This window comes from Talpa europaea (genome assembly GCF_964194135.1).
Source record: "Talpa europaea genome assembly, chromosome: 2".
NCBI lineage: Eukaryota > Metazoa > Chordata > Mammalia > Eulipotyphla > Talpidae > Talpa > Talpa europaea.
In genome coordinates, this window is record NC_140068.1 from 155,125,486 (window position 1) to 155,147,614 (window position 22,129).

A 22,129-nucleotide genomic window follows, 5' to 3' on the forward strand; every position below is an offset into this window, starting at 1 on the left:
GAAAACCCTTTTTCCGTGATCCACACAGAGTCAAGGCCTCTCCCCCAGCAGGCCCCTTAACTTCGCTTTCCTGGCAGGTCACTGGCTGCCGCCTCAAGGTGTGTCCAGGTGTCAGGGTGAGCCCGGCTGTCCGGGGGCAGCACCTGGTGTTTCGGGGCCAGGAGGGGTGGGGCGCTCCAGGTGGGGCTGGGGGCAGCGTCCACTCTGTTCCTTGGTGGGAAGCGCGGGCTGTTCTTTGGGGACAACAGCCCAGCAGCGCGGGAGGAGGCCGGGTCCTTGGCCCAGGTGTGCACATTGCATCTGTGCAGCACGGAGCCAGGCCACCAGGTGCCGGCTTCCCCGTGCCCGGCTGGCCATGTGGGGAGACCCGCAATGACAGTCCACCCTGTCCCTGCGCCTGGCTGGCCGTTGGGGGGCCCTGCAGTGACAGTCCCTTGCCCTTGTCTCACTCCTGCAGGGAAGGCCACCAGGATGGAGGCGGGCTTTCCACGCCGGGCCCCTCTCCGCTCCAGCCCATGAATCGCTGCCCAGGAGGAGCTGTGCCAACCATGATGCACCTGCCGCCCGCCTAGTGGGGGTCAGGCACCCCAGTTCAGCTCCAGCAGCGCCCGAGCTCCCTGGGCAGGACCACAACCCCTCCCCCGCAGAGATGAACCGCTACACCACCATGCGGCAGCTGGGTGACGGCACCTACGGGAGCGTGCTGATGGGCAGGAGCAACGAGTCTGGGGAGCTGGTGGCCATCAAGAGGTAGGACCCCACTCGGGCTGTGTGGCTGGAGACTGCCCCGCGGGCGGAGGCCGGGGCACCGGGCTGTGGGTCCCGGTGGGGGCTGTTCTGGACAGGACACGGCCCAGGGGGGCTCTGCAGTCCTCACGGGCAGCTGCCACTTTCTGGGGGGTCCAGTCCCATGGGTCAATCAAGATCTGTGTGCTGCTCTGTAGGCCTCAGGTTTGAACAGAAATTGCCGGTCCTGTTTGGCCTGTTTGGGGTGTAGAGTGCAGAGCAGAGTTGATTGTTTCTTTAAAACAAGGGGCCTCGGAGTCAGACGATGTCTTAACAACAAGCAAGCTGAGCGGCGGGCGCTACCCCAAGGCAGGGCTACTGCCGCTTCCTCTGCATCCAGAGCGGCAAGAAGAGCTGGGGGGGTGTGGGCCAGGGCTCAGGGGCTCCCCGTCAGGACTGGCCGCAGCAGGCTGGATTCGCAGGTGCTCTCTGCTGGGCCGGGAGTGCTCCAGGCAGGCCCTGCCCCTGCCCACGCTGGGCAGACTGTTCACAGTGATGTCCCGAGGAGTTCCCTGGGGCTGGCCCTGTGCGGTGACCGCCGCTGGTCCCTAGGCCCGAGGAGCCGGAGGCCAGCCCCGGGCGGCGAAGGGCTGGGAGGGAGTGTGCGAGACTCTGATCACAGGCATGTAGAAGCAACGGCCCCGTGTCTGCAACAGCCACTCGGCTCGGGCCCGGCAGGGGTCAGGGCCTGGGGCTGAGCTGGGCAGCGGCCTGGCCTGTCCAGCCTGGAGCGGCGCTTGGGGCCCAGGTCACAGGCGACTCACTGGCCAAGGTCTCGGTGTGGGTCCACACCTGCCCGTCCCCCGAGGCGCTCGGGAGGCCACTTATCGCTAAAGGCAACTTGAAGCTTCCCAGGAACCTGCCAGAAAACCTCAGGCGCATCAGGGCAGATCTGGGTTATGTTTTACCACCCGGCCTTGTAACCCCACGTGTGGGAGTAAGAACCAATGTCCAGGAAGCCGAGTGAGCATCTTGGGGGACCAGGCTTTGCTGCCGCGGCCGAGGCCGAGTGCAGGCCGCCAGGCCACGTCATTCGCTACAGAGCCTGTGGGGCCTCCCCTCCGCCAGAGCAGTGTCCGCGTCCACCTCACTAGGTCCAGAGAGACGGGATGTGGCAGGGGGGCTCTTAAAAGCACAGCTGGAGTAATCAGAGAATTTTCAGACTCCCCGAAAGCGCGGGTCAGTGGGGACCCCACACCTCTGTTGAAAGTGGCGTCTGACCACGACCGACCCCCGCCACGCGACCCCTCCCTTCTCGGCCCCGCACACTAAACTTTCCCTCATTTGCTGCAGGATGAAGAGGAAGTTCTACTCTTGGGATGAATGTATGAACTTGAGAGAAGTTAAGGTAAAGCCCTTGGGGTGCAAGGGAGCGTGGGGCCTGCTGGCCGAGCCCTCCTCGGGCGACAGCTGCATCGGTCGTCCTCTCCCCGCGGGCGCCTGCCACAGGCCTGTGCTCATGGGGGGAAGGCGGCGCTAAATGCTGACACCCCTCCCCTGATACCGTACACCCGTGAGTGGGGTGAATTTTGTTTTGTTTTTGCATAGAAGAGCTGGGGTACAGGCCAGAGGTGTGGGGGTGAGAGGACTCAAGAGAGACAGAGTGGGGAGCAGAACAGGCGGAGCCACTGAAACACACTGCTGAGGGGAGTAGCGGGGAGACAGGGGCGGTCTGCTGCCCCTTGTGGGTCACCTTTCTGGCCGGGAATTGAACCTGTGCCGCAGTGGCTGCGGACAGCTTCATAGGTTGTATCTGAACCCCTTGCGCCACCAGGGGGCCCCGCTTCAAGGGTTTTAACGCGTGTTTGCTATTTGCAGTCTCTGAAGAAACTTAATCATGCCAATGTGATTAAACTGAAAGAAGTTATCCGAGAAAACGACCACCTTTATTTTATATTTGAGTATATGAAAGAGAACCTCTATCAGCTAATGAAAGACAGGTATGTCCTCCTCCTCTGGCCAGGGGCTCCCTCCCTCCGAGCCCCTGACCTTGCGGACGGCACCGGTCACACGCGCCTGATTCTCGGGGGTGGGGGTGGGGCGAGGCTGACCTGTTATCTTTGCAAAGGTGACAGCCCACACAGAACCCACCGTTTTACAACACAGATCTGCAATCTAGTTTGATGCTCGCCAGTAAAGCGCTTTGGGGAAGTTGGGGCAACGCCCCCCACAGCTTCCTGAGCACAGAGGAGCCAGCAGGGCCAGGGAGGGCCAGAGCCACGGGGGCGCAGCGGGAGGGAGGTGCACAGCACTGAAGAGAATGGACTTCTGCACTGTGTCATTTAATTGTGGTTCCTGAGCTGAGCGGAACCGAGGAACCCTTGTCTTGGATACTGGGCGGTGGTGAAGCTGCCACTCACACCACCGACCCGCTTTGCTTTTGTGGCTGCACTTACTGGAACAGCGTTTGGAACATCAAAACTGATTTTAAAGCCCTCGGTGCACGGAAGCTTGCTTCCCTTGTCACACCCACCTTGGCCTGAGGCCGGGACTGCCTTTGGAATAGAACATTCTTGTTTTTTAAAGATTTATTCATGTATGCATATAAGAACTGGGGTACAGGCCAGAGGTGCGGGGGTGAGAGGATTCCCCAGAGACAGAGCGGGGAACAGAACAGGCAGATTTATTTAAATCCACTGCTGAGCGGAGCAGCGGGCGAGCCAGGAGAGGTCTGCTGCGCCATGTGGGTCAGCTCTCAAGTCAATGCCTTAAGTTAGTCCAATCATGCTAAACTGTAGAGGTTAGGAAACGCTCAATGATGATAAAGTCTACAGACTTACACTGGTAACTTCCCAACAGCCTCCCCTAAGGGGGTCTTGCTCAGGCTCTATGTGGACCCCAGGTTGGTGCGCGTGGCTGACACACCCTTGACATGTGCCCTGTTCAGGACGGGGGTGCTGCACACGCAAGATAAATCACACGGCAGCTTTTGAAAACGTGGCGTAAAATGTGTCCAGTCACGAGAGATACTGATTGTGCATCAGAATATTTGGGTGATACTGAGTCGACGCGTATATTGGCTTAAGCAAAAAACACTGCTACAAATTTCATTCACCTGTTTCATTCGCTTTTTTAATGTGGCTATTAGAAAAATTTTAAGACATGGGTGGTTCTCACTGGTGGAGCAAAACATTTGTGTTGGAGGGAGAGCGCCCTCAACCCTGGGAAGGCCTCACAGCAGATTTCACACCCCACTCAGCTGACAGTCAGTTTCCCAAGCTACTTTCCTGAAACAACATAAAATTGAACTACAGAGCATTTGAGCGATATCTGCGCATCAAAACGAACAGAAAATCTCACTTTCTTATTTGAAATGTATGTCCTGTCACTCTATGCAGGTGTCCACCCCCAGCAGGGCGCCGGGGGCTCGCGGGAGGACACCAGCTCCTCTTGTTTGTTTGGGTGGGTTGGCGGGTTCACCAAGGTGCGGCACGACTTACTTTTCCATTTCTTCGCAGAAACAAGCTGTTCCCCGAGTCGGTCATAAGGAACATCATGTACCAGATCCTCCAAGGACTGGCCTTCATCCACAAGCACGGTGGGTGCCCGCTGTCCCCCCTCTAGGCCACGGTCACGCGTGGGCTCCCCCTGGGCCCCCACACCAGTTCGTATTTGAACACTTCCAGTGCCTGATTTTTTTTTTTTTAAGATTTATTTATTTATGCATAGAAGAACAGGGTACAGGCCAGAGGTGCGGGGGTGAGAGGATCCGCCAGAGCCAGAGCGGGGAACAGAACAGGCAGACTGATGAAGTACAAGGCTGAGGGGAGCAGCGGGGAGACAGGAGGGGTCTGCTGCGCAGTGTGGGCAGCTCCCCGGCTGGGGATCCAGCTCGCGCCCCCAGGGAGGCCCCGATGCCTCTGACTGCGCATAAGACAGGGTTCCACCGCCCAGGGCGCGCCCTCCACGGCAGAATGTTGAACAGTTTGGTCATGGCCTCGGCTCGTGCTCATAACCCAGCTTGCCCTCCTGTCCCCCGAATTCTCTCAGGGGCGGGGGGGCCCCCTTAGGCAAGGTTGGGATGTGCTCGGGTGTCCTGACGGGTGAACGTGCAGGGCCGGGGCGGGTGGGGGGGGTCCGGCGGGGGGGCGGGGTCCCGGCTGGGGGGGGTCCGGCGGCGGGGGGGGGGTCCGGCGGGGGCGCGGCCAGTGGCCAGGCTGCCCCGCGCCAGCGGCCGACCGTGACGCGCGCCCCCCTCCCGCTGCCAGGCTTCTTCCACAGGGACATGAAGCCCGAGAACCTGCTGTGCACCGGCCCCGAGCTGGTCAAGATCGCGGACTTCGGGCTGGCGCGCGAGCTGCGGTCCCAGCCGCCCTACACGGACTACGTGTCCACGCGCTGGTGAGCAAGCGGGCGGGGCCGGGGGCGGGGCCTGCGGGGAGGGGCGGGGCCGGGGCTGCAGGGGGCGGGGCCGGGCTGGCGGGGGCGGGGCCGGGGCTGGAGTGGGCAGGACCTACTGGGTGTGGCCTTAGCTGGGGCTGGAGGGGGCGGGGCCGGGAGGGGCGGGGCCCGGGTGGGCGGGGCCTGGCGGGCCAGGCAGGCTCCTGGGCCTGCCCGAGGCTCCCTGTCCGGTACAGAACACCGTGCAGAACGGGATTTGCACTTTTTGGATCCAGAGGAGACTTGGATCATGGCTATTCTGATTAATGGTGGACAGAAGGAAGGGATTCATTCATCCATTCACCAGCTATGTCTTGAGAACCTACTATGTGCTGGACACACATCAGGCACTGGGGTGTCTGAAGAGGACAAACAGCCTCCGCCTGGCCACCTAGGGGCAGTCGGCACAGAGAGCCAGTTACAACTATCACGCATTCCCAACAGAATAACAGCAGTCAGTGCTTGTCCCAAGTGCAGACCTGTGGGCGCTCCACCGTGGGGTGGTTCCAACAATGAGGTGAAGACCTGCAGCCACTGTGTGCCCAGTTGGGGGCCAGGGCCCACACCAGGCAGAAGCAGGCAGCTGTCGGAACCCCACACGAAGCCAAACAGAAAGCACACAGGCCGGGAGCAGGGCAGGCACAGGCAGGTGACAGACAGTCTCTCATCGGGTCTGCAGTGTGTGCTGTCTGGACACACAAGGAGATCCATGTGTCAGGCAGCGGAACCTCCCCAGTGAGAAAGCAACAGGGAGCTGGGGAGACAGTAGACAGAACAGCCAGAGGAGACGGGAGGCTGGGCAGTGGCCTGGGGCGTGAAGAAGGCCTAGAGCTCCTGTGGGGCTGCAACTCACCGTGTAGGTGGAGATGTCTAGATTAGTACTGCTCCTTTAATCCAAGAGTGGCCCAGAGCCGGTTACGTGCAACCTCAAACGCATCTGAGGTCAATCAGCTCCTTATTCTAATGGTGGTTAATCCACAGAATCCAGTGAATCTCCAGAAGCTCCTTCTACTGGGATGAAATCTCCGGCTGCTGCAAATGCTGGTAACTTGTTAACAAGCTGGCCCTGCAGAGGAAGCGGCTGCTTGCAGCCCCACGGCAGAGCGTGTGCCCCGAGTCAAGACACAGACAGAAACGCACTGGGCAGGGTCACGCGGGGCTGTGTTGGTCGCTCTCAGGCTCCTGAGCTCACTCGAGAACTCTGTGCACCAACTGCTGTGGGCACGTGTGGTGGCTGGTGTGCAGACATGTCCTCTGTGCCTGTGCCGTCTCGCTCCATGTTCCTTGGGAATCGGAACTTCTGATAAAATGGAGGGCCAGAACCCACGGCCTCTGAGACTTCTGGAAGATTGGTGTGACTGGAATGAAGCTTGAGAGCAGGAAGACGGCAGTGGTCCCTCCAGGAGGAAGGTGGAGGTGGCGCTCGGGCTTCCTGCTCGTTTTCTTTGTCAGCTGGAATTAGTTCTTGAGGGTCTCTTGCAGGAAGAATTACTTGAAGGGATTCCTACCTCCAAGGGGTGAATCTGGACTCTGCACTGGAATGGGGATGAAACCGAGGCCTTGTCTTCAGCATCTAAATTTCACAAAACATTCAAAGCAGTAAAGTTGTGTCTCATGTCTTAAAAGCATTTGTCAAAACACTTGACAAGTGCTGATGGGGATGCGGAGCCATCAGAGCCCCAGGCGCTGCTGGTGAGGGTGTGGGGGGCAGGAGGAGCTCACTTGCGGCACCCACACAAGGCACCCAGAGGGACGGACCCTGGCTGCGCACTGCCCTGGGTGCCCACGTGCAGCAGAGAACCAGAGACAGCCCAAATGCGCACCCCCAGCAGAAATGAGGCAGCGGGCACCCCAACACCAGGGGCTTGAGGACTCATGAAGGGCCAGGCCGAGGCGCTGCTGATACAGGAGCTGGCTGGTGATAGACATGGGGTCCTGCAGAGAGTGGGGTGTCTCCAGGGCTGCTCTGAGAGCTGTGCCGTGCACTCTCCTAGCACAGGGTCCGTACAGCTGCCACAGGCGGGTACTCAGCCCTGCAGCAAAATGACAATATTGTGGGGACCTCCCTGGTGGCTCAAGGGATTAAGACGCAACCTGTGAAGCTGTCCGCAGCCTCTGCAGCATGAGTTCGAGCCCCTGGCCACTCAGGAAGCAACCCACATGGCGTTGCAGACCTCTCTTGTCTCACCCACTGCTCCCCTCAGCAGTGGATTTCAGTGGATCTGCCTGTTCTGATCCCCACTCTGTCTCTGGTGAATCCTCTCACCCACCCCACACCTCTGGCCTGTACCCCACCTCTTGTATGCATAAATAAATAAATCTTTTTTTAAAAAAAAGACAATATTGCAGGAAGTCTGGACGGAAATAGTTACACATTCCAATAAAGAGAGAGACACATCCCGAAAAGAGAGAGACTGGAGAGTGCCCTCCGCGGGGTGCTTCTGCGCAGTAAAAAGAGTATTTTCCTCAGTTAAAAATACTGTCCATTGAGGGACTCAGCTTCTTCAAACCCACAGGCAGCAGGTGGCGGAAACTGGCAGCCAGGCTGCCCCAGTGGCTGCGTTGCCTGAGTGCTGGTGCCTGGCTCGGGGCCTGCACCTGGCCTGGTCAGCATCGCACTGTCTGTGTCCAGGCTCCCCTGGCACCCACCAGAGCTGCACTTCTGTCTCCTGTCCCACAGGTACCGAGCCCCAGAGGTTTTACTCCGCTCCTCGGTTTACAGCTCGCCCATCGACGTGTGGGCTGTCGGGAGCATAATGGCGGAACTGTACACGTTAAGACCTCTGTTCCCAGGGACAAGCGAGGTCGACGAAATCTTCAAGATTTGCCAAGTCCTAGGGACTCCCAAAAAAGTAAGTGGCCTTCTCCGGGGGTTATTACAGCGTTTGCTTAGTTATAGGTTTGGCCTCGTTGCTGTGCTTCCGAGCAGGCTTATGCTTCATCGTTCATCCTCTCATCCTCCTGACTTGTTTATGGGGGCGGTAGGAGGGTTGTAAAAAGCCAGACTCTAACGAACGGAAGGAGAAAGGTGCTGGTCTTTCTTTAAGAAACTTAAGGGAGAGTCAGGATCTGCAGTTCTGTCTATGCAGCTGTGGTTGAGGGTCAAGTGCCACCTCCCCGTGGCCCGGCTGGTCTGCCGCCTGCCCCCGGGTGCCGGCCTGCATCCTGGGCCTTGTGTGTGCCCAGCCTCTTCTCCTTTCCCTCTGCATCCCTCGGTCACGGGCCACGGATATTTGATGTCTTGAACTGCTTCATCCAGCTGTCCCTTGCTTCCGAGATGCAGTGTGAATTGAAGCACAACGTGCCTGTCATGCAGACGGGCAGGCGCAGCCACTGGGTCCTTCCTCGGCTGTGTGCAGCCTCGGTCATGTGCAGCTCTGAACACCTGACACCCAGTATAACACGTCGGCAGAAACTTTACCACCTTCTGTGTCTTTAAAAGGGCTCGTCCTTATTGTTCAGTCTCCCAAGCACCACCACCAGCACTGCCAGGATCAAATGTGGACGAGAGTTCACTATTCTGCGATGTACAAAAGTGCCATTTCGCATCCCGAACTCTCAGCCAGTGTTCTCTCTACGCGGTCTGAGGCCTGGGGGTGTTTGTTCTCACATTTCTTTACATAAATCAACACTAAAATGTTCACGAGTGCTGTTTCCACAGCCCCTGTGTTTTCACTATCCCTGTGGTGACCACTTGGCGGCTAGCAGTCCCCTTATGTCCCCGAACAGAGCGACTGGCCAGAGGGGCACCAGCTGGCATCCTCCATGAACTTCCGCTTCCCCCAGTGTGTGCCCATCAACCTGAAAACCCTCATCCCCAATGCCAGCAACGAGGCCATTCAGCTCATGACCGACATGCTGAACTGGGACCCAAAGAAGCGGCCGACCGCCAGCCAGGTACGACCCTCCCGTCAGACCTTTAAGGCATTTTGGGGCTTACAATGTGAGGGATATTTCCATGGACAAACACAGGTCTGGTCTCACCCAGAAAAGCCAGACCTGCAGCTGACGCATGTCAGGAGTTAACATTTTGGGCCCTCGAGGCCCTTGGGTGTGTCGCTAAGACGGCTGCTCCCCTGATTCCCTGTCCTCTTGGCCCAAGGGAAGCACCTATGGGGTTGCGGATGAAGGGGCTCGGTCTCTCATGACTGAAGCGCAGGCCTGTGTCTGACACTTTGGAAGAAGCCATCCCAGGAGTGGAGAGGCCTCACTGCCCCTCCCCGGGTTCACTGGACAGTGTACCCTCTGCAGGGTTCACTGTGCGCCCTCTGCAGGCCGGGGTGAGGGCTGCTCTTAGGTTCCCACCTCAGGAGCAGGTGCCTCCTTGGCTGCTCCCTGACGACACCTACCTGCAGCTGTATCTTGGGACCTTTATCTTTAAAATGTCGTGGTCTTATCTGCAGTTTAAAAACTCATCTTAACTATTACACCATTATTTAATGAAAATTTAAAATTACCAAAACATTATTTGGCTTTTTGAAAATTTAACTTGAGAAAATGCTTCCTAAAGGTCATCGGGAAGAACCAGTGGGGGAGACTAGTCAAGCCAGGTTTGAGCAAGAGGTAGTACACAGACACCAGCACAGAGAATCGGGGAAAGTGGGGACACAGTAACTTGACCCTGTGAAAGAACAAGGCCAAATCCCAGAAAAGGACCTTAAAGAAACAGAAATAAGCAAACTACCCGATGACCTCAAAGTCATGGTTTAAAGTCACTCAGCAAGGCCTCCCTGGTAGCACAAGGGGTTGAGCGCAGCACTGTGGGGTTGTCCGCAGCCTCTGCAGTGCGAGTTCGATCCCTGGGCGGCCTGGGAGCTACCCACATGGCGCAGCAGACCTCTCCTGTCTCACCCGCTGTTCCCCTCAGCAGTGGATTTCAGTCATTCTGCCTGTTCTGTTCCCCGCTCAGTCTCTGGTGAGTCCTCTCACCTCCTACACCTCTGGCCTATACCCCAGGTCTTGTATGCATGAATAGATAAATCTTAAAAAAAAAAAAAAAGACATTCAGCAAACTTGTGAAGGACTGCTGAGCACAGTGAGAATGTTGTCAGAGAAACGGAACAATTCAGGAGAGTTCCAAGTGTAAGTTACAGAGTTGAGGACTGTAATAACAGAATGGAAAACTATAAAAAGTGTTCAGCAACAAATGACGGAATGAAGGAGAGGAGTGACTAAGTGAGCTGGAAGACAAAGCAACAGAACTTACCCAGACAGATCAGAAACACGGAAAATATCTTTTTTTTTTTTAAAAGATTTATTTATTTATTTGTACAAACACTGGGTACAAGCAGAAGTGTGGGAGGGTGAGAGAATTCACCAGAGCCAGAGCGGGGAGCAAAGCAGGCAGACTGACAAAGTACACTGCTGAGGGGAGCAGTGGGCGAGACAGGAGAGGTCTGCGCGCCATGTGGGACCCTCGCCCGGCGGCCAGAGATTGAACCGGCGCTGCAGAGGCTGCGGGAAGCTTCACAACCCAGCGCTCAACCGCTGTGCCATCGGGGAGGCCCACGGAAAATATCTTAATGGACCTCTAGGACCACATGAGAAGGAGTAATAGTTGTGTGATAAGGTCCCAGGAGGGGCAAGGAGGGGGAGAGAGCTAAAGGGGGAGAGAGAGGGAAGCCAGAAGGATTATTTGAGTAAACAGTGGCTGGAAAAGTTCCTAATCTGTGGAAGGAAATACACATCTAGGCACAGGAAGCCCAGAAAGTTCCAAATAAGAGGAACTCAAAGAAACCCACACAAAGACACATTACAATTAAAACGGCAGATGTTAAAGACCTCTGTCTTTCACATCATAAAAGCAGCAAGAGAAAAGCAACATGTTATACACCAGTGAACCTCACCTTTCAGCACAAACTGTGCAGGCCGAGAGAGAGTTGCAACAAACTCAAAATGCAGAAAGGTAAAGGCTTCCAACCAAGAATTCTCTACCAAGCAAGGTTACCATTCAGAACTGCAGATGGAGAGTTTCCCAGATAAGCAAAAGCTGCAGGAGTTTGTCACCACTCAGCTAGCACCGCAACAAACGCAACGCTGGACTGAAAAGAAACCGTACGACTGACCACAAGAAAACACATGAAAGAAAAAAAACTCACTAGAAAAGATAAGATAAATGTATGGTAAGGTAGTGAGTGAGTAGGTCAATCACTTACGAAGCAAATGTAAAGGTTTTTTTTTTTTAAGGAGTAAAATTAAAACTCAAGGGATGCATAAAATATAAAAATACAAAATGAGATAAAAAGATGAAATGGGGGTAAAATGCAGTTTTGGAATGTATTCAAATGTAAGTACTTATCAACTATCAACTCAAAACAGAACATTATATATGCTACATCTATGTGCAACAACCAAAGCAAAAATTTATAGGAAATACACAAAAGGATTGAAAGAAAAATATAAACAGTAAAAGTCAAAAAACCTCAAGGAAAGAGAATTCTTAGAATTGTACAACATTCTTGGTGGCGCAACGGTTCAAGATGCAACCTATGAAGCTAACCATAGCCACTGCAGCATGAGTTCGATCCCTGGCCAGGGAGCTACCCATATGGCGCAACAGACCTCTCCTGTCTCCCCGCTGCTCCCCTCAGCAGTGTATTTTAGTCAGTCTTCCTGTTTTGCTCCCCACTGTGTCTCTGGTGAATCCTCTCACCGCCTTCACCTCTGGCCTGTACCCCTGTTCTTGTATGCATAAATAAATCTTTTTTTTTAAATTGTACAACATTCCAAGACCACGAAGAATAGAAAATGTGAACAGACTAATCACCAGTAGAGTTACTGAATCAAGTAATTGAAACCAAAATAACCAGAGAAATCTTGAGAAGAAAAAGGAATAAGGGAGCATGGAGCTCCCCCACTTCAAACTATACAACAAAGGAACAATAATTGAAACAGAATAGTACTGGAATAAAAGCAGGCATGCAGATTGCTGGAACAGACTTGAGAGCCCAGAAATAAACTCACACATGTACAGATAACTAAAAGGGGAAAAATAAAATAACTATAGATAACTAAAGGGGGAAAAATACAATGGAGAAAGGAAAACCTTTTAAATAAATGTTGTCGGTGAAAACTGGATAACCCCATACACAAGAATAAAACTGAATCACAACCTTACACCACCCATAAAAATTAATTGAAAATAAAGACGTCACAATAAGATATAAAACCATAAAAATACATAGAAGGAGGGCCTCCCAGGTGGTGCAGGGGTTAAAATCTCAGTGCTATCAAACTATTGCCAGCCACTGCAGCAGGAGTTCAATCCCAGGCCATGGAGCTGACCCACAGGGCACAGCAGACCTCTCCTGTCTCCCTGCTGCTCCCCTCAGCAGTGCTTTTGGTCCTTCTGCCTGTTCTGCTCCCCACTCTGTCTCTGGTGAATCCTCTTACCACCCCCCCCCCCACGCCTCTGACCTGTACCCCAGTTCTTGTATAAGAATAAATAAATCTTAAAAAAACCAAATCTTTAAAAAAATACACAGAAGAAAACATAGGCTATAAGCTTCTTGACATCATCCTTAGCAATGTCTTTGTGGATTTGATTCAAATGACGAGGAAATCAAAGACAAAAATAACCAAGTGGAACTGCATCAAACTAAAGAAGCTTCTATGTAGTAAACCATGAGTAAAATGAAAATAAAACCTACAGAATGGGAGAAGAAAATTGCAAATAAAAGACCCAAAATATACAAGGAACCCATAAAAGTAAACAACAAAAACCAAACTCCATCCTTAAAAATAAGGCAGAGGACTGAACAGACATGTCTCCAAACACACATACAGATGGCTGATGGGCACAGGAGAAGCTATTGATTAAAATTTATCACCACGGAAATGCAAATCAAAACCACAATGAGATCCCACCTCACACTTGTGAGAGTGGCTATTATCCGAAAGACAATAAATAAGTGTTGGCGAGGCCACCATGGAAAACAGTATGGATATTCCTCAAAAAAGTTATAAATATCATGGTCCAGCTATTCTATCTCTGGGTCTTTAATCTGAAAAATATGAAAAGATAGCATGTTCAAGGCGGCACTGTTTGTAATAGCCACGTTATACAAATCACCTAAGTGCCCGACACTGATGAGTGGCTAAGACGATGTGGCCTGTACCCACAATGGAATACTACTCAGCCATAAAAAGGTGAAACCTTGCCATTTGTGACAACACATATGGGCCTTAGGGTATGAAATGAAGTCAAATCAGAGACAAATACTAAAACTTCACGCAGGTGACGTATAAAGAAACCAAACAAACAGAGCAGACTGGTGGTTACAGAGGGGCAGAGGGTGGGGGTGAAACTCGAGTTTTGGCGGGGATCACGATGTGGTTATACAGATGTAAAATCATAATACTGCACACCCATAATGTAGTAATAGAAACCAGTGATACTGCAGTAAAATCTTATTTAAAGGAATAAAAGAACTCAAGTCATTTAAAAGGCGAGAGGACGCTGGTCAAGGTTAGAAGAAACAGGAGCAGCCGCAGTGTCCTCAAGTGCTTTATGGCCAGGGGGTGTGGGGTCCCACCCAGCCTGGGAGAAGCCACGAGCCACGAGGTCCATGGAAGGTCGACCGTGAAGAGGTGCCGTGACCCGGTGCTTACCACTGGCGGATGCACCCTGAGCCACCGCCAGCGCCCAGCACTTTCGTCTGGCCCCATCACATCAAAGGAGCCGACGCTGACAAGTCCGGGGGTGTTTTCCCACCAAATCTCCAGGAAGCAGCCCTGCGCCGCCTGGATGGTACAATCGCGCGCGCGCTTGACCGTCTCCCTCCTGACCCGTGCTTTGCTTTCTCTGGAATTCGTCTCCCAAATAGTTTGCCCAGCTGCCTCTCCAGTGCCCGGGAGCCTGGGGGCCGTGTGCCCAGCCTGGAGCCTCCCAGGCCCGCTGGCCGCCACAGGCGGAGGCTTGGGCGCGGCAGCTGTCCAGGTGTCACCCCCACACTTCCACAGGCGCTGAAACACCCCTATTTCCAAGTGGGCCAAGTCCTCGGTTCTTCGGCGCCTCACCGGGAAGCCAATCCCGCCTTGAAAAAGCAGCCCCCGGACGCCAAGCCCTGTGTGGACCCCACAGCTCAGCCCCTGCCGGACGTCGGGGGCCCCCCAAGCCTGCGCAGCCAGCAGCCCCTGCAGCCCATCCAACCGCCGCAGCTCTCCGAGGGCCCGCAGGCGCCCCGAAAGCAGGGTCCACAGAGGCCGCTGCAGCCGCTGTTCCCCAGCATCGTCAAGAACACGCCCACCGTGAGTGCCGGGGCGGGCGGGCTCCGCGGGCATCTGGGAGGGCCGGGGTACAGCCCCCAGCTGGGCCCCTCAGGCCCTGCGTCCTGCCCACCCAGGGGCCTGTCTCTCAGGGCCTGGAGCTCATGCTGAGAAGGGCGCAGGCCGGGAGCCGCCAGCCCCAGGCCCATACCCCGCGACCCGTGAGAGCAGAGTGCTCTGGGGCGGGGTCACCAGCAAAGGGGCAGCCCCCAGTGGGCAGAGAGGAGTGGGGCCCCACCGGGCCTAGGCCTCGGCCCCCCGGTCCCACTGGGACGTGAGCCAGTGCTGCCGTTCCCGAGGGTGCCACTGGAAGTGGATGCGGGCGCGCGGGGCGCAGAGGGGGGCACCCCAGGTGTGGGCCAGGCAGCGAGGCCGACACGCCCCCTCCCCACAGAAACCGGCGGGCACCCTGGGCCTCAAGGGGGCCAGGCGGCGCTGGGGCCAGGCCGTGGTGCGCTCAGGGGGCAGCTGGGAGGGCCCCGAGGACGGTGACTTCGGAGCCCCGCACTGGCGGCGGCCGGGCGCGGCTGCGTTCAAGGAGACCCGGAGGAGGGACTCCCCGCTCAGGTAGGACCCTCCCGGCAGGCGCCCGCCCGCTGCGCGCCCCTCCCGCGCAAACAGCCCCGTGCCCCACAGCCCCCCGCTGCCAGGCCCCGTGGTGCCGGCCCCCCAGTCCCGAGCCAGACCCCCGCCCCCTGCCAGGCCGAGGCCCCCTTGCGCCCGCAGCACCGCCCCCAGGGCCTCGTCCCCCCGCGGCTCGGGCCGACGCTGGTGTCCGGTGGCTCCGCTTTCTGGGTCACTTCTGCGCCGGCAGCCCCCCCTCCCCTCCCGCCCGCCCGCTGAACACCCTGGGACGCGCCTTCCCGCCCTGGCGAGGTCGGGCCGGGGAGCCCAGCACAGCCGGGAGGGGTCCCCGGGGCGCGGGACAGAGCAGGCGGGCAGTCGCGGGTCTCGGGGGGCTCCGCGGGCTCTGACCCGGCCTTCGGTCCCGCCCAGGCCTCTGGACGCCCTGAGCCCGGGCGCCGGCCCCCCCGGCGGGGAGAACAAGAGCTCGGCCTCGGCGCCCCTGAAGCCGGACCCGGAGCCGCCCGCCGCCTCCTTGGCCAAGCAGTACTACCTGCGGCAGTCGCGCTACCTCCCAGGTGAGCGGGGCTCGCGGGCCGCCGGGCGGGGCGCGGGGACAGCTGGTCGCTTTTCTCCGGCCCACCTGGCCCGGCGCCGGCGCAGGGGTCGGGGCGGCCGCCTCGCGGACCCCCGCTGGCCCCACAGGGCGGGCCGTGCCCTCGCGCCGCCTGGAGCTCTGGGCCAGGGGACAGGATGGGCCCGGCGGGGTGGGCAGGGACGCCCCTGCTGGCCCCGGGGTGCAGACCCGCCGCTTGCATGGCAGCTCCGGGGGCCGCGGCGGAGAGGCCAGGAAGGCGCGAGGAGAGGCTGAGGCCGGATCCCGAGCCAGAGACGGGGCTTTCTGGGGACCACGCAGACCCGCTTTGGGGCTTGGGGGGACCCTCCCGCTGCAGGGACTGAGGGGAGAGGAAGGAAGCCGAGGAAGCGCTGGGAGTGAAGGGCCGGAGGAGGGACCGGCAGGGGCGAGGCCGCAGGGCGGGCGAGCCCTGGGAGTTGGCAGTGCCGCCCACAAGGCCCCCGGAAGCCGGGCCGGGCACACGGACGCCCCTGCTGGCCGGGGCGCTAGGAGGCCGGCGGGCGAAGCCGGGCAGGGGCAGGGCCGCGCACAGAGCTGTGCTCGGAGGCCAGGAGGGCAGCGGTCAGCCCTGGGGAGAGCGGCCCTGCGCGGGGGGACAGCTCGCAGCGCCGCCATTGCCCCGGGAACGAGGGTGGGGGCCGGAGAGGGTGTGGGGGACCGCGGGCTGCGGGGGCCGTGGTGGGATGGGGCCGGGCTGTTCCCTCCGAGTGCCCGGGAGGCCCTGGCCCGAGCCAGCAGGGCAGGAGGGCTGGAGGTGGGGGGAGGCAGCCGGGGGGCGGGCAGCAGGAGAAGGCGGTTTCCAGTCTCCCTGAGACTGCCTGCTGGGGGGCAGCTGTGGGGGGGCAGAGGCCTGCCTGGTGACCGTGGGCAGCAAGAGGGCGGAGGGCACAGCCAGGCTCTGGAGGCTCTGGCTGCCAAGAGGGGCTCAGCTCCCACGGCGGGGGTGCGGGTGGGGGTCAGGGGCCCCGGAGGGGCCGTCCTGGCAGGCGGGGAGCGAGCCGGCTGTGGCCTCCGAGCTGTCGCGGCGCTGCCTCAGAAGCGGGGTGCGAGCGTGGCGGGACGCTGCTGTGCGGGGCGCTCCCCGCCCATCCCGCGGCGGCGGCATCGTGGTGGGGGCCACACTGGCTTCGCCTGAGGCCGCCGGGACGCAGGGGGCCTGCTCGGGCAGAAGGCGCCAACGGATTCTGGGCTCTGGGTCAGAGGCCGGCTGAGGGCCAGGCCTCCGAGGCAGGCCCCAAGCCAGGTGAGGCGCGGGGACCCATGGCCCCGGAGGAAACGCCCCCATGTTTACGAGACACCGGACGAGCGACACCCGGCGCTGGCGATGAGGCCTGTGGACAGGACCCCCGTTCACGCGGCCCCGGCGCCCCCCGCGCGCCGGCCCTGTCCGTCCAGCAGGCCCAGACCTGCTCCTGACGCGGCTTCTTGTTCTTCAAGGCGTGAACCCCAAGAACGTGTCCCTGGTGGCTGGGGGGAAGGGCGCGCACCCCCACGCCTGGAACAGCCCCTTCTTCCCGAAGCCGCTGGGGCCGCTGGGGGCGGAGCTCGCCTTCAAGAGGAGCAGCGCAGGTACCGGTGGGGGCAGGGGGGGGCGGCTTCGGCCGCAGGTTTCGCTTGGGGTCTCCCTCTGTCCCCCAGAGCGGAGGGCGGGGCCTCTGCTGCTGTGCTCAGAGGGGCCCCGCTGGGAGTGGGTCACGCTGGTCAGCCCTGGGCCATCAGTGGGGCGCTGGCCAGCGGGGCAGCTGACCCACCTCCTGGCTTTCCCTGGACCCCGAAACATTCCAGGACAGACAAAGCTTTGAGGGGCGCTGTCCCGGCCTGCAGGCCAAGGTCAGGCGCTCCCTCCCGCACACCCGCCGGGTCACCTCCTTGCCCACCCGTGAGCTGGGGTCCCCCGCTGACCACAGAGCCGGCCGGCCCTGCCCCGCGTTTGCCCGGCGGTGCGCGGAAGAGGCGGCTGAGGAGGCGGGAGCTGGGCAGCGCCAGGCAGGGCCCACCCCCTGGGAGGGGGGTCTGTGGGGAGCCCCGCTGCCAGACCCTCGGGGGCCCATGCGGCGCCGACTCAGAACCAAACGTGTGTCCCAGCTGCCGCCCAGGGAGCTGGCCTCACGCCCCCAGGCGGGCTCCTGAAAAAGGGGCCCCTCGCGCCTGGGCCCGAGCCTCCTGGCCGGGGGTCTGCCCTGCGCCGCCCCCCCACGCCTCTCTCCACACCCACCTCCCTGCGCCCAGGCCCCGCTCGTCCTCCCTCCGCCTCTGTCCTCTCTTCTGCGCCAGGTGCTTCTCGCGCCTGTGCAGGGGCTGGGGTCTGGGTGGGGGTCCCTGAACCCCCGCCCTGGTCCGCGGTGGCGCCTCAGGCCCACAGCTCCGTCAGCACCAGCCCCACTTGGCCCTCACCCCAGCCTGCCGCGCCCCAGCCCGACGCCCTCCTGGCTGCCGTCTCAGTCACCAGCACACAGCCCGGGGCCTCCCTCCCTCCCTCCCTCCCTCCCGCCACCTTGCTGTCCCCGTCCATCCTGTGTGGCCGCGGGGGGGGGGGGTGTGTGTGCGACGGGTGGCATGGAACCCCAGGGCTTGGGTACACCCCTCAGTCAGGCCTGGCATGACCGAGGCAAGGGGAGCAGAGAGCCCTGTGGGGCAGCGATTCTGGGCAGGAGACCCGCCCCGCTGTCACAAACCCTGTGGCAGCTGGGGGCGCAGCTGGGGGCGCAGGGGCGGCGGGTGTCCAGGGGCGCAGGGGGGGGGGAGGGTGCAGGTGCTGCCGGGGTGCTGGGTGCAAGGCCTGGCCTGGGCGCTTGGGGGTGGAGAGTGGGGGGCGGGGGGCAGGGGGCGCCACGGCCGCTGCTCGCGTTCGCCTTGCGACCACGAGTCCTTGTGCCGTCACAGGAAACCCCGGCGGGCACGCTGCTCACGGCCAGGCGGGGTACGTTCCCTCCTTCCTCAAGAAAGAAGTGGGGTCCGCCGGCCAGAGGATACACTTGGCCCCGCTGGGGGCGGCGGCATCCGGTAAGAGCCCCTGAGCCCACCCAGCCCCCCAGGGCTTCCCCCAAAGGGGAGGCTGGGAGTTCAATGCCCGAGGAAGCTCCTGCTCGCCGGGGGTTCCAGCAGGCCAGAAACGCGGCCTGCGCCCCCACACCGGGATTCCCGGCCTCTCCTCCCACACCCGGACACCCCACCTCTCCTCCATAGCCAGGGACCCCGCCTCTCCTCCCATACGGGGACCCCCGGCCTCTCCTCCGTAGACAAACTGACTCGAGCCACTGCCTCGGTCTCGCGGGTGGAAACGCAGGGAACCTGCCGTGCCCACGAGGGAGTCGGGCCCATTCCCGGGCCTCCCGCCTGGCACCAGGGGAGCGCGGCTCGGGCCAGGGGGCCTCAGGGGGCCCCAGCGGTGGAGCAGGAGACTGGCCGGGGCAGCGGCAGCGGGCAGTGAAGGGTCACGACTGACGGTGCCCTCGGAGTCCCTGTGCCCGGTGCCTGCGTCCCGCTCCGCCGTGGGCGAGCCTCGCGGCGCACCCTGGGGGCCCGGCGGGGGGCCCTCGGCAGGACTCGCCACCCCGGGACCGGGGCTGTGCCCCTCTCTCGGGCGCCCCCTGGCCCCGCTGACGCTTCCGCCGGTCGCCGCTGGGCAGCAGCGGCTGAAACACCCACGGGAAAGCGGCGCTCGGCAGACTGTGGCTCCGCGCCGGCTGCGGCCGGAGGGCGGGCGGGCAGACGCCGTCCCAGACGCCCGCTCCCGCTGCCGCTGTTCGGGAAACGCTTCTGGTAACTTGCCTCGTCTCCTCTGCTCTCAGATCCGCCCCCCGACGGCGGGAGGAGCGGGGACAGGGACACGTGACTCAGGGCAGCAGAGAGCGGGGGACGGGCGCGGCCTCACGCGTGGCCAGGCCCAGAGCCCAGCAGGTCATTACTTCCCTCCGCGGCCCTCTCGCTCTCGCCTCCCCTCCCAGGACCTCCGGGCCCTGTGTCCCGGGCGGCGCGGCCTGCTGGGTGCCGTGAGGTGCGACCCAGGGGGCCCCGGGCTGCTGGGGCGGCTGCAGGGCTCCACCTCAGAGGCCGCGCCCGGCCGCCTCCCCGCAGGCCCTGCCTCCGTGCAGAGTCCCCCTCCTCGAGGTTTTGAGAGGACAGGCCTGGGGCTGCCCCCCTCAACGCCCGCCATGCCCACAGAGGCTTCCGTTGGCCCCACCCCACTCCAGCCCTCCAGCCCCCCTCTCCCTCACCACCACCCGCGGGGAGCCTGCCGTCGGGCCTGCTCCCCCCACCGCCCTGACTGAGGGTTCCGGCCCGGAGCGTGGCCTGGCACGACCGCTGGCCAAGGGGACAGCTCCCTGCCCTGCCCAAGCAGAGCCGGGGGCAGCAGCAGGACCCCACCGTGCTCCCCCAGGCCGAGGGCACAGGACTGAACCGGGGCCCTGCGGCGGGCTAGGAGCGGGGACCCGCGGGCGGTCTGGGCAGCAGCACCGGTGCCCGCCGGGCAGACGTGCTCAGAGCCCGGCGCTGGCCGCGCAGGGGGGGGCTCGGGCGCCCTCATGGGCGGGCCGGCCGAGGGGCGTGACATGGACGAGGGTCCCGAACGTCCCAGGGGGACAGACGTTCCACAAGCGCGGATTCTCGCCAACGCTCAGCCACCCGCAGCGGAGACGGCCTGCGCCTGGAGCCCCGCCGAGGCCCGGCGCCCCCACCGTCGCCCCGGAAGGCCGAGTCTGGGCGTCGCGGGGCGGAACGGCCGCTCCCAGGCACTGGGTGGGACCTGCCCGGCCCGTGCCCTGGGTGGGGGCCGGGACCCCGAGCGAGACCGCAGCCCCCGAGAACCGGGCCCGAGAACCGGGCCCGGGACGCGGCGGCGGCTGCGCTCCCGCGAGCTCCAGCCGGTGTCAGCAAAACCCCGGGTTTCTGTGTGAGCGCCCCGGCAGCGCGCCGCCCCCACGGGAGCTGGACGGTCGGGTGCCGACGCCGCGCCCTGCTCTCTTCCAGAATACACCTGGCACGCGAGGGCCGGCCGCGGGCAGTTCTCAGGACCCCCTTACAACCCCACGGCCAGCGCCCTGAACATCGTGGGCCGCGCGCAGCCGGTGGCCTCCGTGCACGGGCGGACGGACTGGGCGGCCAAGTACGGAGGCCACCGGTAGTGGCGGCCGGCGAGGCCCCCGGCCCCGCGCCAGCCGTTCCCAGGAAACACCACCCACACCTACCTCTGCCCAGGACCCCGGGGAGCGAGAGGGGCAAGGGGCCGCCAGTTCCTCTCCGCGCCCGACGTGAGCCGCGTCTCCGTCCTCGCCACGGTGCGACCGCGGGCGGGCTCCGCAGTGTTGAATAAACTGTTTGCCAAAGTACCAAGTATTTGCTCCGCGCACCAGCAGGCAGCGAGTACAACGCGCTTCCTCCCAAGCCTCCGACGTGTGTGTCTGGAGCGCCCGGCCTGCGTGTGTTTGCCCAGGCTGGGGGAGCCCCGGCTGGGGGGAGCCCCGCTCCCTGGCGGGCTCGCCCCGGCCCTGCTCCCCGACTCGCTCCGGCACAGACCAGGGACCGCGTCCCCCTGCTGCGAGAGGAAACAGCGTGAAGCCAGCCTGGAGCGGGATGTCTTCCTCAGGGATGAAATCGTCCTAGTTTTTTTAACACGGAGAGTTTAAAGTGACGCCACCCGTTTAGTGGACCGAGCCCGCTGTCCGTCTCTCGGCCGTGCAACTGCTGTGACTCCACACAACCCTCAGCCCGCCACTTGGTGGTTTCACACCATTAAGAACGTTCTAGGAGCAGACGTGCTTATCGGACTTGGAAATACTTCGTTCCTCGTTCCCAGCAGACACACGGCCAGGCCGGGCCCAGCGCGGCGCCGAGCACTCCCCCGCGGGCCTGGCCCTGCAGATTCTTCTAGGAGAATCACCCCGAGCCCACCTGCTGATCTTTTCACGTGTTTGCCCACCTTGTAAGGACGCTGCTGCGTCGCTGCTCCTGCCTCCTGACTGTCCTCCAGAGGCGCGGGACTGAGCACGATACGGTGTTTTTGTGCAGAAACCCCTCTCGCCTTGTGAAAAATGTTCAAATCCACAGAATAGTGAGAATGGCTATATATATTTGTACGGTTTTAATGTCTCAAACCTAAAAATGTTTGTGTTGCTGGGAAACTTTTAAACTGAATAGATATTTAAATAAAGCTGGTTAAATAGAGTTTACACTTTGAAACCGCGAGCTGACAGTCCGGGGCCTCCTGCTTGGTATTTTAGGGACTTTTTGGATCACCGGGTTTAGGTCGATGGGAGAATTGACTGGAAAACCCAAGTGACTTAGAATTTCCCTAAATGATCTACTTTTCCAGGCTTGCATTTTCACAGCAGCCTGGGGGGGGGGCGGGGGGGCTAGCGCACAGGGTGTGTGTGTGTCTTTCTCTCAATCCCCCCCCCCCCCCCCCCGCAGGAGGGAGCCTGGGGCAGGCAGCTGCAGGGGAGGGGGGGTGGGGGGGTGGGGGGGGCAGGGGCGGCGGAAGGGGACCACAAGCAG

At 60.8% G+C, this 22,129-nt stretch overlaps 1 protein-coding gene across 1 annotated transcript; it reads left to right on the forward strand.

The window, feature by feature from the left end:
• Positions 1-649: 649 nt before the first annotated feature.
• On the forward strand, positions 650-20,876 carry MAK (male germ cell associated kinase; the record flags this gene model as incomplete). The annotated part of the gene is made up of 13 exons (XM_084259538.1): positions 650-750; positions 2,080-2,134; positions 2,605-2,726; positions 4,245-4,324; positions 4,995-5,127; positions 7,847-8,018; positions 8,896-9,063; positions 14,128-14,415; positions 14,828-15,000; positions 15,430-15,575; positions 17,072-17,203; positions 18,518-18,637; positions 20,606-20,876. 13 exons carry the CDS (start codon positions 650-652, stop codon positions 20,758-20,760), a joined length of 1,845 nt encoding a protein of 614 aa, XP_084115664.1. The 3' UTR covers positions 20,761-20,876.
• Between the last annotated feature and the right edge of the window lie 1,253 nt (positions 20,877-22,129).